The sequence below is a fragment of the Plasmodium fragile genome (assembly GCF_000956335.1).
Source record: "Plasmodium fragile strain nilgiri unplaced genomic scaffold supercont1.38, whole genome shotgun sequence".
In the NCBI taxonomy this organism is placed as follows: Eukaryota; Apicomplexa; class Aconoidasida; order Haemosporida; family Plasmodiidae; genus Plasmodium; species Plasmodium fragile.
The window spans coordinates 155,564-172,424 of NW_012192618.1; the positions used below are offsets into that span (position 1 = coordinate 155,564).

At 44.0% G+C, this 16,861-nt stretch overlaps 5 protein-coding genes across 5 annotated transcripts in view; all 5 read right to left on the reverse strand.

The window, feature by feature from the left end:
• Positions 1-2,667, reverse strand: part of AK88_03382 (uncharacterized protein) — a gene marked incomplete at both ends in the record, with an annotated part of 7,723 nt that extends 5,056 nt beyond the window's left edge. The window contains one exon of the mRNA XM_012480999.1: positions 52-2,667. Coding sequence (XP_012336422.1) covers positions 52-2,667 — 2,616 coding nt within the window. The remainder of the gene's footprint in view (positions 1-51) is intronic.
• A 1,333-nt stretch (positions 2,668-4,000) lies between these two features.
• AK88_03383 (thiamine-phosphate pyrophosphorylase) lies at positions 4,001-5,719 on the reverse strand (the record flags this gene model as incomplete). The annotated part of the gene is made up of 1 exon (XM_012481000.1): positions 4,001-5,719. The coding sequence occupies one exon, from the start codon at positions 5,717-5,719 to the stop codon at positions 4,001-4,003; it is 1,719 nt and encodes a 572-aa protein (XP_012336423.1).
• Positions 5,720-6,183: 464 nt separating this feature from the next.
• Positions 6,184-8,754, reverse strand: AK88_03384 (uncharacterized protein; the record flags this gene model as incomplete). Its single annotated transcript, XM_012481001.1, has 1 exon — positions 6,184-8,754. One exon carries the CDS (start codon positions 8,752-8,754, stop codon positions 6,184-6,186), a length of 2,571 nt encoding a protein of 856 aa, XP_012336424.1.
• A 920-nt stretch (positions 8,755-9,674) lies between these two features.
• AK88_03385 (uncharacterized protein) lies at positions 9,675-12,113 on the reverse strand (the record flags this gene model as incomplete). Its single annotated transcript, XM_012481002.1, has 1 exon — positions 9,675-12,113. The coding sequence occupies one exon, from the start codon at positions 12,111-12,113 to the stop codon at positions 9,675-9,677; it is 2,439 nt and encodes an 812-aa protein (XP_012336425.1).
• Positions 12,114-13,811: 1,698 nt separating this feature from the next.
• AK88_03386 (uncharacterized protein) lies at positions 13,812-16,691 on the reverse strand (the record flags this gene model as incomplete). The annotated part of the gene is made up of 4 exons (XM_012481003.1): positions 13,812-13,976; positions 14,133-14,205; positions 14,354-14,445; positions 14,622-16,691. 4 exons carry the CDS (start codon positions 16,689-16,691, stop codon positions 13,812-13,814), a joined length of 2,400 nt encoding a protein of 799 aa, XP_012336426.1.
• Positions 16,692-16,861: the final 170 nt, after the last annotated feature.

Sequence of the window (16,861 nt, forward strand, 5' to 3'; positions counted from 1 at the left end):
TTCTTCATTAGCCGCTTCTTCATTAGCCGCTTCTTCATTAGCCGCTTCTACATTTGCCGCGTCTACATTTGCCGTTTGTACATTTTCCGCTTGTTCGTTAGACGCCCCGTCCTGCACCAGGTCCAGCAACTCCTGGAAGTAAAAGGCATGGGGGAAGAGCCCAGCGCCTCTGAGTTGTCTGAAGTGTGAGAGGGACATGTTCTGCACCTGGTCGAACACGACGCGCTCGTCAAAGCAGTTGACAATTTCTCCCCCCGCATTTTCCCTCCTGTTATGATTCGAAGTCATGCAAAATATAAAGTGGCAAAAGGTATTCTCCTTCACCTTCATCAGTTCTACCAAGTTATTCCTTGCCATGGTAACAGCCATTTGATTCTTGGACTCATACTTACGCCGAAACAATTTCAAAGCAGACTGAATACTGTATCGTCTCTTCTCCTCCACGATGTCCCCACAGGGGTCATAATTGTAGTTGCAACAGAGTTGTTCTAAATAGGGGTTACCAGATTTCTTCATCAACTCAATAAAGTTATTCGTTAGTATGTGTATGTTCTGGTTGACAAGCTGCTCCGATGAGTAGCACACTTCACCACATGAGTGCACAATGACGAAGGAGGATGAGGAGGAGGAGCAGCAGGACTGCTGGCCATTATTCTCCCCAGGGAGAATCGAAGAAAAAGCCTCCTTTATGTACCCCCCACTAGAAAACTTCTTAACTATTAAAGAGTGCAAGTTGCTGTTCTCAGTGACTTTCTTCATGGACAAGGATTCGAGGTAGGAGAACAGCGACTCTTCCTCTTGCTGAACCAACACATTGTATAACCCTTCATTGTCTAGCCGTTCCAGGTTAAAGCAGGAGGAAGAGGAGGAGGATGCCGCTTCTATCCCCTCCTCCCTACACAACTGTATCCTCTTTTTGAATAAAAAATCCACCACCATATTACGCACCGCTTCATTGCTAGTGTTGACGAGTAATTGAGTGAGCGAATTTTGCTCTCCATTTTCAAAGTAGGCCAAATCAAGCACGTTTATATAATTCGCTTCAACATTTTCATGGTAGTAATGACCTCCTCCCCCAATCAGGTTTCCAAATTTGCAGTTGATCTTGTGTACAATCCAGTTAAACAATTCATCGTAGGTGGTTTTAATAAAGGCTTCTATTTTTTTCTGAATCTTCGTTTCGTTATGTACCTTCATAAGTAGAATGTCATGGAAGACGTAATTGGCGGTGAAGTATTTCACAAGTTGTTCCGGATCGATACCCAGCAACTTACTTGCTATGAGGAAGTTCTTTGCATTTTCATCCATTATTAAATCTTCATTTGAATCTTCTAAGAAATGTTGCAACTGCTCATAGTTGAGGGAACTTTCACACAGGATGCTCTTTCTTAATAAAGATTTCTGTCGGAGCGTTTTCACTGTCTCTACATTGCCCAGGAGTAACAATGCTGACAGGACAGAAAACACAAAATCGATTTCCTTGTCATCATCAAAAATGTAATTCATGGATTTTAGCAATTCAAGAAACTTGGCCGATTCATCTGTTGGGGTCTGTTTCGCGTTCACCGCGTCGCCGCTAACCGGCACGATCTGTCCATTCCCGAGCGAGCCCCTGGAGCGCAACATCTTATAATACGTCACATCCTTCAGGTAGTACATTTCCTTGAACTTGTCGCTTGACCCGTTTAGCACGTAGTAAAAAATGTTGAAGGAATTCTCTCCTTGGCGTTCGTGTTCGCCGCCCATCACCCTGTCCTTCTCGAACAGGAACTTCTTCACGTGCATGGACTTCACGCGCCCGTTCTCATCCATGTGCAGGGTGAAGAACTTGGATAACCTACTGGAGTTGTTGTTATTCGCCGTTTTGGCGCTCCCGAAGGCGTCCAGGAGGACGTTCATGTGGGTTATCATTTCGGCGACCTTCACCTGGTTTTGTTGGTTAGACTCGCTCGGTTCGTTGGGATGACTCGCCTCATCCGACTGGTTGTTCTCGTCCGCTTCGTTCCCTTCACTCTCGTCGCCCTGCGCGCTGGCTGTCCCCTCATGCGCCCCAGCGACATCCTGCTGCTCAGACGTCTCCTCACGAGGCCCCTCCACTTGGTAGGCCAGAAAGTATAAAATATTCTTCGTGATTTCACTCTTTCCCGAGCCAGACTCACCAGTCACGATAATGGACTGATTCCTTTTTAACATGCTCATATTTCGTAGCGCAGAAAGAGCAACGGTGTACTCATTCAGATTTCCCTCCGTCGGTGTGCTCGAAAATTTGTGCATGCGAATGGTTTCTTGATTGCAAAGGTTCAAATTCACATTAGGGTTTACAAATATGAGTAGCGGACCCATTTTTGTGTAAAATTTTTTGTTCTTAAATCTTTCGTGCAGAAGATGCAATAGCGCGGGGTCGTTAATATGTTTCAGTTTCATCATGTCATTTTGGTCTAAGGTAAAGAGATGGTTGGCTTTGTGTATGTTCTGCACTTTGCTCGTAAATATGCACCCATTGTAATCGCTGTGCTTGGATAACATGACCTCATCGTCATCATTCTTGTGAATTATGCGGCATAGAGTGAACAGAGTATTGTCCGCAACTTCCTCCGGGCTGGAGGCTTGATTTTCATACCACACGATGTCTCCCTCCTTGAAATTTGTGTCTTCTGCGCTCCTCATTCTTGGCGTGGTGCGCAGGAGTACAAAATTGAAGTCTTAGTTGGTTTATGCACACTGGGGTTTTATGGCTCCAGTGTGTGGAAAATTTGTGGAAAAAAAAAACACACACACGCACTGTGGCAAACCGCACCTAGCGCAAGGCGCAAAAACAGTTGTGAAGTGATTTACCCAATTTTTACATGTAGAAAAGGAGTGGAAAAAAAAAAAAAAATTCAACAAATCCACGATTGGTAGTGGAAGTCGCGCTTTTTTTTCGCTTTTGTTGCGTTTCGTTTAGTTTTGCTTTATTTTATTGTTTTTTTTTGTGTTTGCTTTATTATGCTTTTTTTTATTTTTTTTTTGTTTTATTTTTGTTTATATTTTTCCTTTTTTTTTCTTTTTCATTTTTTTCATCTTTTGGTTTTAATGTATAGACTATAAAGTTGCGACATCAGGTTGTTTCGTGAAAGGTGTAAGGAGAAAACATTTCTGGAGAAAAATTTGTACGCAATGGTATGAACATGTGCGGAAATGCGTGTAACTGTATGTAGATATATGTTACACACTTGAGTACACACAGTAATGAAAGAAAAGTGTACCGGCACACGTAAAACGGATCCAACCCCAGTACACACACGCAACTGACCGAGCAGGAACTCAGTGTGTGTGAGGAGGAAACATTTTAATGTATTGATGATGTTGTTTCCAAATGTGTGAACATAGACAGAGGTACGACAGCGATTATATATATAGCAACTTCTTTGTAAATGTTTTCGCAGGGCGTTTTTCTATATAAAGCACGTTGAGCGTTTTCCCCTAATAATAACGAGTTTTCCGTGGGGAGCGTTGTAGGTTAATAGGTTAACATGTTTAATGGGTTGTTTATCCGTTCGTTTGTTCATCAGTTGTTCTCTTTTTTTTTTTTTTTTTTTTTTTTTTTTTGTCCACGTAACTAGCCGTTTTGCGGTTTTAGCTAGCTAGAAAAAAAAAAAAAAAATTGATCTAAAGAGGTGATAAAAAAAAGGAATGGTTCCTTTCTGAATAATATTTTTTTCAGCGGGTAGAGAGTGTATAAATAGGTTTTTCGATTTTTCGCAGCATAAATCTAGTCCCACTGAGGGGGGACAAACACACAAACTATGCCCCTTTCACTACAAGGGGCATAAAACTGGAGGGGGAAAAGTACACACGGGCGGACAGGCGGATGGTGCACAAAATGAACACCGTCAGATAATTTCCACGACCCAAGGAGAGAGAAATTAAAAAAAAAAAAAAAAAAAAAAAATCCAAAGCACGGATTGCAAACAAGTACAGACGCGCTTAACGCACGCACGTAGAAAAAAAAAAAAATGCCCTACGTGGAGAACGCCGCCAACCACGTGTGCTCATTTGAAAGCACCTCGAACGACATGTTCACCGCAGCGGCTAATTTGAGAAGTTTTCCCTCTTCCCCTGCGTCCACCGATGCTGCTCCCTCCCCCACAATTTGGGTTAAAAACTGGGGCCACTCCTGCTTCATCTTCTGCTGCACCATTAAAAAATATGAGAGCAAAATGGCAAAGCGGTTCCCTGCCTCACTGTCCACGTGGATATTCTTCAACGCGACATTGATTAAATTGTTATTACTGAACTGTATGGAAGCGCCGCGCGCGTCACAGCGCAGCGTCTCCCAGCCGCTTTGTTCCCTGTTCGTGATTAGAACAAAATTGTTCATGTGGAAAAATTCAGGTGCCAAAAATTTTCGGAATAGGGTTAAGAAATCCTCGCCTATAAGAATGAAGACCCCGTTTGCAATTTTTTTATTTTGCTGAATCCACTTGCTGACATATGGGTCGTGCGGAATGTGCATTTTTTTCCCTTCACCGTGGAGGCCGCAACCTTCCCCCCCCGCTTCGATTGCTTCTGTCGCTACACCCGTGCGCCTCGAACAGAATAGGAAAAAATTGCCCCCCGCAGCGGAAGTGCACACAGCGGAATCGCACACAATGGGTTGATTCAATTGCACAAATTTCAAATCAAGATTATTTTCAAACAAGTGGAGTACGTTTTTTTTAACGTCCACATTTGTAGCTAATCGAAAAGTGTCCCCTTTTGCCGCCTCTCTCTGTGGTGTCTCCGCGGGTGGTCCCCAAATCAAGCTAGTGTGCACCCCTTTCATGTCGCGCTCTAAGTTGGTCCAAAAAAAATGACGCAACAAGCCCATGCACAAATTCACAAATGCATCATTGTAACCCTTTTTATGTTTATCTATTACAAACCTTAACCTGAGTGAATTGAAAAAGGAGTTGCATTTCTCTCCAATGATATTTGACACAACTGCAACCCCTGCACAGGAGTCATAAAAATGGGTCATAGTTTCCTCAATGTTGTTAGTATTAATGCCTCCAATGAGTATAATAGGTGGAGCCTCTGAATCTAAAATTGGCTTATAAATTTTCCCTCTCTCTTGAAGATGTTTTATCCTACACAGTAGATTGCGTATTTGTTCCTTTATCCCCTCGTGATGCGAAGCTGCAATTTTCTTCGTCGTGGATTCATATAATGTGTGTTCATGCGCTATGTAATCTACACGGCTGTTCAGGGCCATCTGAATGTCCTCATCATTGCTAAAATTTATGGTTGCCCCGATTATTTTTTCTCCTCCTAAAATGTCTCTTGCCACTTTGATGGGGAGGTCTGTTCTACCCACATGCACTCCATCAGCATCTACACCTACACAGATATCCAGTCTATTGTTTATTATTAGTGGGACTTTGTATTTACGTAGGAGTTGCTTCATGCTTACGGCTGTGTTGTAGAAATATCTGTCCTCTGCCTTCTTCAGTCGAAGCTGCACCAACCCCACTCCCCCAAGAACTCCTTCCCGCACCTTCCCAAGCAGCGTGCTGCACACATTCTGCTTATCGGTAAAGAATTTGTCGTCCGTCACGAGGTACAGGGAGTAGTCCACAAGTCTCCCCGGCAAACTGCACCGCGTGGAGAAGCAGCGACAGGGGGGGAACCGCGCGACGCGGCGGAGGTGACTCAGGTTGGGCAAGCCTAGCAACCTAGGCCAACTAAATTCCTGCCTCATTTTTTTGCATCCCTTTTTTTGTATAAGTCCCTCCCCTCCAGTTGCTCTCTCTGAACGAGGGGGCGCGCACATGTCCGATCACGTTAATGTAAAAAAGGGGAGTTGTTCCCCTTCCGCTGCACTGGCATGAACAAGCGGGTATGTTGGCAGCGGCTACTGATGAACAGCAGTGCGCTATTCCATGTCCTCACTTTTGTACCGGGTTGGCGCTCGCAGTGGAGGATGCATGTAGGTAAAGTGGGGTCCCCACTTTTTTTTTTTTTGTGGACGTTCACAAGTGTGGTGAATGCCTTGTAGAGGGACAACCACGAGGTGCATCGATTGTAGCTTTGCCCCTTCTCGTGAAAGCCTGATATCACCCCAGTTTTATCCTTACCTTTTTTTTTTTTTTTTTCGGACGGGGCAGCGCTCGCTAAAGAGGCGGCGCAGTCGGTACAAAAGGAAATGTGTAGCGAAATGCTTGACTATAATAGCCGCTTCAAATCTGCCGCGGCCGCATCAGGGCCCACGTTGCCGCCGAGCACACGTCGCTCCGCGGAGCAGTTGCGCTTAATATTGCTGATGGTAATTTTCTTCAAGGCGCCGTTGGTGTGAATCAAAGCCCGATGGGAATGCTCATATATGGCCTGGTGTAACTCATACTTTTGAGTAAGTTGGTTGGTGATCTGTTCCCTCTCCTCGTAAAATTTCTTCTCCCTACCTTTGATGGAGTTGTACCTGTTTATCAGCTGAGTCTGTTTCTCTAGTAGCTCTTTCTTTTTAAGAGCCAACTTCTCTTCGTACAATTTCATATCCTTAATGGAAAAGTCGAAAGGTAATGAGTGGACATTCTTCTCCTTCAAAGATTCATACATTGCATTAGCTTCTCGGATGCTCACATCTTGTGTGCGTCTGTCGTGTAGAAGGTTTACTTTGTCCTGTTCCACTTGATCAAAGTAGCTACTCGCGCAGTTTACCATCTTCCCTAGGGTTACGAAAAGCTCTTTAAAGAGGACCTGTTTCAACTTTACCATTTTGGTGTCGTTATTCATATGCATCACATGGTTAAGTAGTTGTTGCCGCAACGGTATGGACATGAGGGATACGAGATTAGGGTCCACCTTGCGAAGTATTTTGTTCAGCTCCTCCCTCTGGTAGTACGGACTCAATTGTATAAAATACCTTTCTTTGTGCTCATCCAGGTAGTTTTCCTTCACATACCGATAAGACTGCATTATGCTGTGCAGACTGCGTACAGGGTCCACTGGGTTCACCTCATCTATGGGCAGTAAGTTTTTTATTCTTTGTAAGTAACCCATTTGTTTATCATTTTTGTGAACAATTCTGAATGGAGAGCCCTTCACATGCAATCCGTTTAGCGTTACGTTTATTTGTTTGTAGGGGATTGGACCTTTCTCTTCATCTGTTGCCATTTTTGACCTTATGTAGGAGTATATAACTTCATACGAGCCATTTTGCAGGTCGTTGACCCTAACGATTTTAACCCCTCCGAGGGCGTTCGCCTCAAAGGAGTCGCCTCCTTCTGAGATGGCATTCCCGTAGGCGTCGTAACTTTGGATGAAGAAATTATCATACTGCTTGTGCGTCTCATCGTGCCTTCCATCGTCGCATTTGAAAATGTGCATGGGGGGGTCTTCTCCATCTTCTTCTTCACCTACTTGTTCATCGTGTCCGCCCATGCGGCGCTGTCGCTCGCCGTCGGACAGGAGCCCCTCCGAGGAGGAAGAGCCGCTGCTACGCTCTTCCCATTCACAAAAATCGGAGTGGGCTAATTCAAACGAGTTTGCACATAGGGAATCGTTATAGATTTGGTTGAACCCTTGACCTGTGGGTAATAATTTCCGTTCTTTTCCCCCTTCCACCCTTTTGATCTTCGGGAAGACCATCCCACCGCTCACCCTTTTGTACACCACACAGTTGGGGGCGTACGCCACGTTCGGCTTTATGCAAATGAGGTACGGGGAATTCGCAACGATTTTTTTTTTGAACAATAGGGACAAGTAGTAGTAGCCGCACCTGCCCAAGTTATACGTCACAACGTAGGTCCCATTTTTTAAATCCCTAATGTTACACTTAAAACTATTTTGTATCAATTTCATGTTTTCACTGTCGTACGTTTCGGATTCGAATATGTATCCTTCTCTTATTGTTTGATTTTGTGCGTTGTTTGAATGAGCAGAGGATTCTTCTGTGAAAGTGTTTTCCCCCCTCTGATCCCTACCGCTACGCACAGGTGAACGACAAGAAGAACCACTTTTCCACTTCCCCCCTTCAGTAACACCAACAATATGGTGTTCACCCCTTTTTGTGTCTCCCCAAAGACACGCTTCCCTCTCTTCACATCCCACATGCTTGTAATTTGCAAAGTTAGCATTAATATTATACCTATTGTGATCTGAATTGATTATCGTCTGATGTTTTTCTATTTGGAATTGATTGTACAAATTGTTTCGTATGTACAAGTCGCATCGGTTGTCTTCTTGTATGTACTCCCTTTGGTAATTCAGTTGGTCCACCTGTTCCCTTTGCTTCACATACGCTTCAAATGTGTAGTTCTGCACGTAAATACATTCCCCTGTTTTGCTAACCGTCTCGATTACCACTTCGTTCAGTACGCCTGCTGTGCCTTCGTACAAATTTCCTCCCTTCACCTTACACGCCACAGGGTCTATTTCTTCGTTAGACACAGGGGTGAATTCAATATCTTTTTTTTCTTTCCTCATAGTGGGAGATGCTTTCAATCCATTTGGCATTCCTCCTGTGTGGAAACTGTCCCAATCATTTGTAAGGTCGTCTGCTCCACACTCGCTCATCACCTGCTCGATGTATTTGTGGCCAATCTGCTTTGATCTGTTCAGGTACTTTTTGTTGACTTCCTTCTCTGCGTGCCGCTCGCGCACTTTGTTTTTGCTCCTGTGTTTCTTCGCGGGGTCGCACTTGAGCATGTCGTTCAGCATACGCAGGGGGGTGGCATCCTTCATGTGGTTAGCGGCCTCCATACGGTTAGCGGCCTTCATGCGGTTAGAAGCCTTCATGGGGGTGCGGACACTCTGCTGTTGCCCACCTGGGCGAACCGCTTGAGAACAATTCGAGTAAGACAAAAAAAAAAAAAAAATCGTACGTTTTATAGTGTCGTAGAGAGGGCTAAAATGGGGCCTGTCGAACAAAAGGGCATTTCCCTTCAACACGGAGTCGCTACCGTTGCGTTTACTATCTCGGTTGGTGTACACATCGAACGGGGGCTCCCTTCCGCGCTAGCCTTTGCCTCAAAGTGGGGAAAACTTGCACACAGACAGGCGCGCCAAGTTGTCCAGGGAAAAATACACTGACGCGCGCACACTTTGCGGCAGTTTTTAAACCTCATTTGAGGGATACGTTAACAGCATGGTTGTCACATTAGTTTTCAAAAATTGCAAAGTTGTAACGGCTAAAAGGTGAAGCCGCACCGGATGCATGCACAAAAAAAAAAAAAAAAAAAAAAATTGCGCTATTTAATTCGTCTATTTGAACAAATCCGTATGAACGGGTCAGGCAAAATGTTACAAAACTGAAAAAAAAAAAAAAAATAGCAAAAAAAAAAAAGAAAAAAAGAAATATCCCTATGAAGAACACCCCCTCCCCTTTTAAACAAGGTTAAGTCTCGTACGTTTTGAATGAACCTTCCCTTTTGCGACTTCACAATTTTACGATGTTAACAGACGTTTGTGGGCGTCTGCCGCATAAGCAAATGCGTGCATATGGGAATACACTCGAAAAGGGCGTACGTACACGTACGCATGAACAAGCGGCATCACTCCTGGGGTGTAAAAAAAAAGTATCCCCTATATTTGCAAACAAACGAAAATTCTCAATGGGACGGAAAAGCGTACCGCCCGGAAAAGGCAGTCTGGCAGGGGGACATTGTATACTCTTGTTCTGTTCTTTTTTTTTTATTCGAGGGTTGCTGTGTCTGCACTCACCAATTGATAATGTCTGCCTTCTTCTTGGAAGAAAAGGAAGTCTTAAGAATGTGGAAAGTTTCCGTGTTGAAAAAATTGCTGATGTTTTTTAAAAACGATTCGACACTTATATCCCTATCGCATTTGCTCGAATTGACATACACCGTGAGTTGGTCACTATGCATGGTGTCATACAATTTTTGAAACAATTTTTCTGTGTTCACTTTTTTCTGATTAAACAGTTCGTAACCATTTTGTACTTCCCCTTGGTTAATCGATGAGGCTTCTACATCTTGCACGTGATGATCACACCGTGTGTGCTTTTCGCAGGCACAGATAATGCCTCCTGTTTCGTCTTCCGCTTGTCCTCCACCCCCCTGCGCATCGTTATGTTCATTTGAACGGAGGAAGTCAAAATTTTTAATAACCTCCTGCTGCGCGATTTTTTTTAAAATGCGAGAGTTGTAGCATAGGCAGGAGGTGCGCCTATGGACACGTTCCGAAAAAATGTTCTGGGCGCATCCGAAGAGGCACCCCTTTTCGCATGCCATCAATTCAATGTAGTCGATTCTTCCTGTGAAATGTAGATTGTATGTAATTTGTACGTGGTATTTTGTTGCCCCACTGGGGGGGTTGGGTGGTGCACTTCTCCGTGGTGCGCTCACCCCTTTGCCTTCCTTCACCTTCCGGATAACACTATACATACTCTTAAAGCCGTATGACAGGATCACCCTGAAAACACAGTGGTCTCCTTCCAACAGGGATAAGACCACTATGTCGTGATACTTGAAATCGAACTCCTTCTCGTGCACCTCAAAATTGAACACTTCTCTGCACACATATTTGAACATTTCTTCTCCGTAGCCCATGGAAATGTTATTTATGTTGCTGCACCGGAGTGTGTACTGGGAGAGCTGCTCGTAAAGTTCGCGCAGTTCGCTCACTCCGTGCAGTTGATGCAGGTTGCGGGTGGCAGTTCGTTCGGCGTTTGTCGTGGACGGCGTCTCCCCCGCGATAGCTTTGTCGGGAACCCTTTTCGTCTTATCTTGCTGCAACCCTTTCATGGTGCCCCGCAAAAGGTCGTACACACTATCAACAGGCATCTCTGGCAGCGACACAAAATCAATTTCCGTGTCGTTTATCAGCTCGACTAGCTCCACCGTGGTTAGTACAGCATCGACGCAATGGAAGTTCTTCTTCTCCTGTTGGTCTGCGCTGGCCGTGTCCCTCATCGGGTCGAACGTCCGTGGGGAGACATAAGAGAGGTAAGAGAGCATGTTCTCATTTAGGGAATTCTGTTGGGGAAGGTTACTTCTGTGTGCCTCTAATTTTTTGTCAAAGCAGTACAGCAGGTAAACATGGTTGATGTCGTAGATGGTTGGGGCGTTGACAGGCACGCCTCCGCTTCCATCACTTCCACCACTTCCACCACTTCCATCACTTCCATCACTTGCACCCCTTCCGCTGCTAACTGCACCCGACTGCAACAGACCGTGGTGTCTGCGATAGTGCTTCCTGCAAACGGCCCAAAATTGTGACTCGTAGTTGCAGGACCAATTGAAAAAGTTGCTCTGCGGGGGGAGGCTTTTCAACAGGGGAAGAGTCACATTTATGCTTCTCTGGAGGTGCAGAATTTTTAAAATAATTCCCTGTATGTCCTGACTGGACTTTACCTTACTAAATGCCTTTAGCTGTGCTTCATCGAAATTTTTCTCCCCATATATAACGGTGCCACTGCAATGAGAGCAAATCAGGGGAAGGGAGACATTTCCTTCCTCACATGTGGAGATGGAGGGATGGTTGGTGTTGCTTTTGGTGAGGTTACTCCCATTTGTAAATACCTTCTCAGGGTTACTACCCTTTGCATCATTTTTACTTGCCCGCTTGGACTTCAGGCGGTGGTTCCTTTTACTCTTCAAGGTATCGTCGCCATTACTTGGGTAGTGGTCGCTCTGTTGGCCTGTCCTTGTGGCCTCCCCAAAGTGGTGCATAAATTCGCGCTTGCTCTCATTCAGAGCTATCAACTCGCTGAGGGAAGACTCATACACAAAATCAAATCCCAGCGACTTCAACAGAAAGCATAACTTCTTCTGTGTCCTCGGAATGGACAAATTATAATGCACGGACAAGGCTGTGATGCTTTGCAAAGACAACGAAATGATGTTAATTTTTTTTTTTCTAATTTCGTTTAAAATTTCAACTGCATTTTGGTTTTTAAGAAAATTTGTTTCTTCGTTTGTAACGCAGCCACTACAGGCTAAGCAGTCAGTTAGTGATATTTCTCCTCTCTCTTTTTTTTTTTTTTCTTTATTCTTCTTGTTTATGTTAATTAAGTTTGGCTTGCTCAGATCGTCCTCATTCACAAGTTGCGAATTGTACAGAAAGGGCTTTATGCATTCCTCCCCCTCGTTGTAGTAGTCGTTCAGATTTTCTAGCTTGATCGCGTTGGAAAACATTTTTTTTTTTTTTTTTCAGCGAGTATATTTTGTGGAGGTTTGTGTATTCGTGTTACGTTGTGCGGTGTGTGTATGGATTATCACTATTCGGGGTGTCTTCCCCATTATGTTTTAGGGCATTTCGTCATCACTTCGTTTTCACCCGTTTTACCGTTGCATCTGTTCCACGCGTTGCATCCCACGTCTGGCGTTCCCATGCGTGCCTTTTTTGCTCTTCATCGCTGCTTCGCCTCCAAGCATACGCGTACAACAGGTGGTACATATAATTCATATGCGTACAAGCAACTGGGGTGGGCTTCTTTCTTTTCGGTTTGGCCAAATCACGCTCCAGGGAAAACACCACAAAAGCCTGCGCTTTCTCCTCCCCTGTGCCCTATATTCAAATTAAAAGCAACGTCGGCATTGAGCTGGACCCTTGCTGCGGAACCCACTTCGAGTTTGCGCCACGCGGGGTGCCCACGCCAAAAAGGGAAAAGGTAGCAAAAATGGAAGAAGTAGCAACAAGAAAGAAGTAGAAAAAACAAGCCCACATGGAACCAACAAAAAAAAAGCGACGAAGGAGGAGCAACAACGAGATGGCAATTTTGAACTTGTAAACTCCCGCTGCGCAATTCGCCTGAAGGGGCAGCTTCTTATTTTTCGCGCAACAACATTTGGGGTTACATACGTTGAAGAAAAAAAAAAAAAAAAAAAAAACCGAATTGGCAGGAAGAGCTAACTTAAGATTGAGCCGAATATATGCCGTCAAAATTTTTAAAATTGGCTTTAAAACGTGGCCTAAATTAATTTTTAAAAAACTAAAAAAATTGTTAAATCACACACAATGTGGGGGGAGGGGCAGAGAAAAAAAAAAAAAAAAAAAAAAAAAAAAAAAAAAAAAACGAGGCAAAAAAATATGCTCGTAAAAAATATGTGTGGCAGTTAAACATGCGAACATAAATCTAAAGTCATGTATGCGACATGGCTAAAGGTGCGCGCATATCCATATGCGGTCAAACACACACACGGAGAGAGAGAGTGGGAGAGTGGCCCACATGAGCGTATCCACACGCCGGTACACGCATATTAACAGAACAGGCACGCACAACAGGGGGATGGGGGGCACAGGCGCACAGCATAACCAACCTGACATAAGACAATGGACAGGAAAAAAAAAAAAAAAAAAAAAAAGGATCATACGCACATAGTGAATTCAACAGGGTGGAAAAAACACAGACACAATTTTAAAGAGGCGTAAGCGGTGATGCGGTAATGGCAAAAAGAAGTGACGGAGATGTAGCAACGGTTTTAAAGTATAGCGGTCATGTAGGTGTGCGTGTGTGGGGGGATGAAGCACGTGCGCACGCGCGCAGCAACCGCCATCTGCTAAGAATTGAGAAAAAAAAAAAAAATAAAAACAGGGAACATCGGATTGAAATAACAAAAATGATTATTTAAATTCAAAATTTAAAGAGGGGACAAGGCAAAGGCGGCACACGGAGGAAGGGAAAAAACGGGGCTATCAACAATCCGTTCGTCTTGCCATCCGTCTGCCGATCGATTCATCATTTTCTGCGTCCGTTTGGTCTGTCCCAATTTTCCTATGTCCTCTATTTCCTGTCCACGCGCGCGCAATGTGCTTTGTAAAAAACGTCGCATGTTTTGAGGATACCACCTCTCCCTCCCTTCAGTCCGGCTTATCATCGCGATCTCTCTGCATCACGCCTTATTGTTTTGCTTATTTTGGTATCTCGTAATTTTCTTCTTCGCGTATACGTTCAGAAGAAAGCTGGCAATCGCCATGATGAGGGACTTGGAGCAGATGACAAAAAGAGTCACTCGCAGGCCTCTACTTTGTTGGTAACAGCGCTCGCTTAGTTCTCCCTGTGGGGTAGGTGAGACGGGGCGACAAATAAATGACATGAGCGGATATTCCCATCGAGGGATAGCCACATAAAAAGTACACAAATATAGGCAATATTATATATAACACACACACACACATGTGCCACTCTGCATACGCAGCAGCGTTTTACTTACATTTCTCGTGACGACGCAATCCGGAGAAAGGGTTCCCTTAATCTTTCCGATGATGATGGTCCAGGGGATGTCTCTATTGAGGGGGGGAAAAAGCGGCAAAAAAAAAAAAAAAGGTTATTAAAAACAATGTGGACAGGAAAAAAAAAAAAACACACAAAAAAAAAAAAGAAGCTACACTCGTTGATAATGATTACTACACACATATGTGCTCTTTTGCTTACCCAAGCAGATGTGCAATGAAGGAGGACAATCCTATGGAAAAGGCGCGAATGTTTTGAGGCACGCACACCATGATTCCGATGTTGTGGCCAGGCTGCATTGAGAGGGGGGGGGGGGAAGAAATGGTAACGAGTGAGGTGTGGTGCGATGACACAATGGGTGAGGCGGCGACAAGGTGGTGACAAAATGAACATGCATGGAATGCCAAGCGTCGCTCCCCGCTCCTTTGTTAGGCCACAGCAGCCAACGCGTCACTAGCGCAAAACGAACCATTGCGGAGAACAGAAAGGTCAGTCCGAGGGTCATGACGATGGTGAACAAATACGTGTCCGTAATAAAAGGAATCAACATAAGGAGTGCACCGGCAATGACCAAAATGATGAAAGTCTGTATACCAATAATTCGAAGGTACTGATACACCATAACATCCTTGCTATATATTTTTATTTTTTTTTCATTACTATTTATATGTTCATAATTTTTGTCCACGTTCTGTATGTTCAGATTGTAAAAGTCCATAAGGAATCCTCCAAAGCAGGTACCAACGATGGACGAGAGACAAGCACAGAGACTACAAAACACCGTGGCAGCTTTATATGACGGGAATATCTTTAAGGCATAGAGGATGGGTGCACCATAAACCAAATAAGATTGAACCATGTCTGTATGTGCAGTCAGTGCAGTGACTAATATGAGAAAGCTAATATTTGTTAAGGTTGTATTAACAAGGAGACCCAAATTTAGGTGTTCATTATTTTTTTCATCATCCATAGATTCTATACAATTGTCTAGCTCAATTTCTAGGTACTTATTGTCCTTCTTTGCTTTGCCATTTGTCTCCTGAGCCGTATTCATACAAGCTTCTTCCTCATTTCCAAAGGACTTTAACATATACATTTTATCCAAGTTATTATTTATATAACTGTTGTTGCTAATACATTGTTGTTCTTCATCTTCGTTTGCTTCTAAATCAATTTGTCCCATGTAAGCATTATTATTTATGTCGCTATAATTTTTCCTTGTAGAATTAAAGGACCTGGTTTTGTTAAAGCTGGCTCCTTCACTTGATTGGTGTACCATTTCATCATATAGTCCTGAGCTGCTGTTCGTACCCCTTCGCTTGATGTCCATCCCTTCATCGAACGACTTGCTGTTGCCGCCAATCGCCCTATCTGCCTTCCTCGCAAAATCGGGGCTGCTCTGCGCGACGGCACCGGCAGCGGAAGCGGCACCAACACCTTGCGTGTGTCCACTCTGACTTTTACCACTCGCAGGTCGAGGTTGTCCGGCGGGGGTACTAGTTGCAGAGGTGGTACCAGATTTGCTCGACTGGGTGGAGTTCATGGTTGAATTGGTTGCCGAGTTGGCTGCTGAATTTGCAGCCGCGTTTGCACCACCCGATGAAGCACCTGCTCCCTTAACGAATTTTCCCTGGTTCTTGTCCTCCAGTTGTAAATCCTTGGCAGCACCATCTGCTTGTGCCTGTTCCTTTTCCCTCAACTGTTGCTCCTTCTTGCTCTTCTTGTCTTCATACTTTTTTAATAAATCTTCATCAAACAAGTAGAAGCAAAGGAAGAAAAGCATGAAAACGACTCCTGAACCAATGAAGTACTGTGCTAAGCTGATTTTAAACATAGGTAGTAAAACGGCCAGCAAGTAACCAATACAACCTCCTAGAGGAAACATGGTTATAAAAATACTAATCCATGAGCCAGCCCGATCTTTCGAGTAGGAATAAATCAGAGGAGGGATAATGGTAATGAAAGCAGCTTCACTGAACCCACAAAAAAATCTGCTAAACATTAAAGAGTAGTACGAACCAATAATAAATGAAAAACCAGTCATCAGTAAGGCCAACGAATTTTGAAACAAAAAAACATCTGTTATCCTGAACACACTATACGTTGAAGCAAGGGACCCACTCAGGATGGAGCTTATGCTTAGTCCGAAAACAAAAACAGATGTCAGGAACCCTATGTGTACATCTACATTTGTCGTTGCATATTTCTCCTTCAGGTATAACGCTAAAAAATCATATGAGCCCGGAATTATTCCTCTGTTCACATAGATGGCAAAATGAATTATCGTTAGGATGGTGTATATAAAATAAAATTTGTTTACTTTTAATTTCAGTCTGGCTAAATAAACTCCAAGGCCTGAAATGCAACTCAATTTTGTTAGCACTTCGTTGTCGATACTAGACAAATATTCCTTCACTGCTTCATCATCATCATTTTGTGTCTTCGTCTTCAAGGCTCCTAAATTCTTTCCGCTCATCTCTGCGCCCTTGGCGCTCTTGGCGAGGTTGGTAACGGCTTCATCTTTTTCTGGCGCTTTCATTTTTCATTTTACTTGCTGGGCTACTGGGGAGCTTTAATACAAGAACGTGTGTAGCAACGGCTTCAAAATGGGCACGCGGCCACGGCTTAAAAGGGGTAGGCGGCCACGGCTTAAAAGGGGTAGGCGGCCACGGCTTAAAAGGGGTAGGCGGCCACGGCTTAAAAGGGGTA